Source organism: Xenopus laevis, chromosome 8L (genome assembly GCF_017654675.1).
Source record: "Xenopus laevis strain J_2021 chromosome 8L, Xenopus_laevis_v10.1, whole genome shotgun sequence".
NCBI classification, from domain to species: Eukaryota; Metazoa; Chordata; class Amphibia; order Anura; family Pipidae; genus Xenopus; species Xenopus laevis.
The window spans coordinates 116456595-116459187 of NC_054385.1; the positions used below are offsets into that span (position 1 = coordinate 116456595).

A 2593-nucleotide genomic window follows, 5' to 3' on the forward strand; every position below is an offset into this window, starting at 1 on the left:
GCCCATTCTCGTCTACAAGACTTCTCTCGGGCTTCTGCTTTTCTCTGGAACTCTCTGCCACAAGCTGTCAGACTTTCTCCTTCCTTCCAAACTTTCAAGCGCTCCTTAAAGACCCATCTGTTTAAAGAGGCCTATTCGATGTACCTTAATTAATCATTGCTGACAAAAATGGCAGTGTTTATATAATCCTAATGTCTCAATTGTACCCTAACCTTTTAGTTTGTAAACTCTAATCTCTAGGTCCTTCTAACCCTATTGTACTCTGTAATCCTTGTCTGTTATCCACCATTTATTCCCTGTTTGCTATAACTGCAGTAAAGCACTGCGTATCTTGACAGCGCTATATAAATAAATGATGATGATGATCTAGTATTCTGCCCCTGATCTACCCCAGTGTTATCCTTACCTTATTATATTTTTATTAAATATATCCCACAACAGAAATATATCATTGATAAGTAACAATACTCAGAGGCTTAATTAGTTACTGCCAAACACAATTTAAATGTAATGATGTAAACAATTGGGAGTGACATCCCAGTGAGGCATTTTCAGAAACCCTTCAGCCTCCAATCAAGAGACATGATAAATGTTCCCAATTAACTTGGGACCCTGGTAACAGACTGACTGCAGTTAATGACCCCCAGGTATAAATAGAGCACTTGCAGGGGAGGAGTTGTTTTCCAGCACTGAAAGGATACAGGGTGAGTAACTATAACATCTAACTGTTTATGGGCTTGGAGAGTAAATGTTGTTTAGCCCATAGTTCACACTGGATTAATAGATTTGATACTGAATTGATATTGGACTAGTGGAGGACACTATTTTCTAAGCTATGGGGTTGACAGTCCTAGGGAGGTCCAACACAGGCAAGAGGGGTATCCAAGTAATATCTATAGAACTACAGCAGCATTATTATGACCATGATTCCATATATCTATATACTTAAGGGAGACTGTACCCAGTACCACATTTCTGTAACACCTGAGATAACATGTATTTAAGTATTATCAGAATGCCAATTTCAGTCAGTTTCAGCAATGTCCAGAATGGGAGCTGAAGTATATGGGCCAAAGTACTGGTGACACATTATTCCACTATTTGTGCAGCCTCTAGGGAGATTGAGTTGGTGAGTTGCTAATTTTTAACTCCTATATGCAGTGCTCTTTAAATTTTAAACAGCCAAGAGAGTATCCTCCATTCTATGGGACCCAAGGAATTAACGTGTTGCCTCTCATGCATCATCATGTAAAAGTACAATAATTACACTTGTGAGTCCACAAACATAATTCTGGAGTTTAATGAAACTGCCCCACTATGAATCAACTCATCATATTTTACTTGGCCTGATATGGGTCACTGATGTTAAAAGGTTAAACGTGATGGGCAGTTGTCTTTTTGCAATCCTATTTAACTATTTAATATGGCACAGATTCATTCTTTCTTACAATTTTTCCATAGCCATGAAGACAGAAGAAAGAACACCCTGAAATGCACGAATATGTGACATGCATGTATACTTTATAAATCTAAATACATTTCACATAGTGCCACCATGCAAAAAAAATCTTGATTAAATCATGGGGGAGATGAACTACACGCAATTCAATGGCTTTATATTGCAAGGATTCTCAGCCATTGAAGATATAAGAATATTACTGTTTGTTTTCTTCCTTACTATGTTCCTCATCACTCTGACTGGAAACATGGTAGTTATCATGGTGGTTCAATTGCATGCTCGTCTTCACACACCCATGTATTTCTTCATCACTGTCCTATCTATCCTGGAGATGTGGTACACAATGACTACAGCCCCCAAACTTTTGTCTCTTTTACTAACCAAAGACAACAGAATTTCCTATGAGTGGTGCTTCACTCAGCTCTATATGTTCCATAGTTTGGGCATGACGGAGTGTGCTCTACTGGCTGTAATGGCCTTTGATCGCTGCATGGCAATATGTAACCCTCTGAGATACACCACAATCGTGAATGAAAAAATGTGCAGATGTCTGGCCACTCTCAGCTGGTCATTTGGTTTTCTGGCTGCAACCATTCCATTAACAATAACTATAAAGGTTCCTCTGTGTCGAGTTCATCATATAGATCATTACTTCTGTGATCTAGCACCTTTACTGGCCTTGGCTTGCACAGACATTTCATTCACGAATACCATTAATAGATGTGTTATTGGTTTTGCAACCATGTTTAATTTCATATTTATCTTAGTCATGTATATAAATATTGTATGGTCTATCATGAAGTTACAGTCCAACACGGGGAGAATGAAGGCCTTCTCCACTTGTTCTTCTCATCTGATTGTTGTGGCTCTTATTTATGGCACTGCTTTCAGTGTTTACGGCAGCCCAAAGAAATCCCAGATCGTAAACTACGACAAGCTATTTTCCCTGGTTTATACTGTATTCACCCCTTTTCTAAATCCCATTATTTATAGTCTAAGGAACAATGAAGTGAAGATAGCTTTGAGAGGAATCATTCAAGGAAAACTGGATACCTTCAGATTGAAGTGACTAAAATGGATCATCTTTGGGCATAGTATTAAAATGATCATCCCAGGGATGATGGTTAGGAAGTT

General features: G+C 38.4%; 1 protein-coding gene across 1 annotated transcript; it reads left to right on the forward strand.

The window, feature by feature from the left end:
• The first annotated feature begins 1595 nt into the window (after positions 1–1595).
• On the forward strand, positions 1596–2593 carry LOC108699568 (olfactory receptor 6N2). Its single transcript, XM_018231653.2, has one exon. It carries the CDS (start codon positions 1680–1682, stop codon positions 2526–2528), a length of 849 nt encoding a protein of 282 aa, XP_018087142.2. The 5' UTR covers positions 1596–1679; the 3' UTR covers positions 2529–2593.

Bases quoted from the DNA above. Each gene is read 5' to 3' on its own strand.
- LOC108699568 (XM_018231653.2), top strand. From the start codon at position 1,680: ATGTTCCTCATCACTCTGACTGGAAACATGGTAGTTATCATGGTGGTT.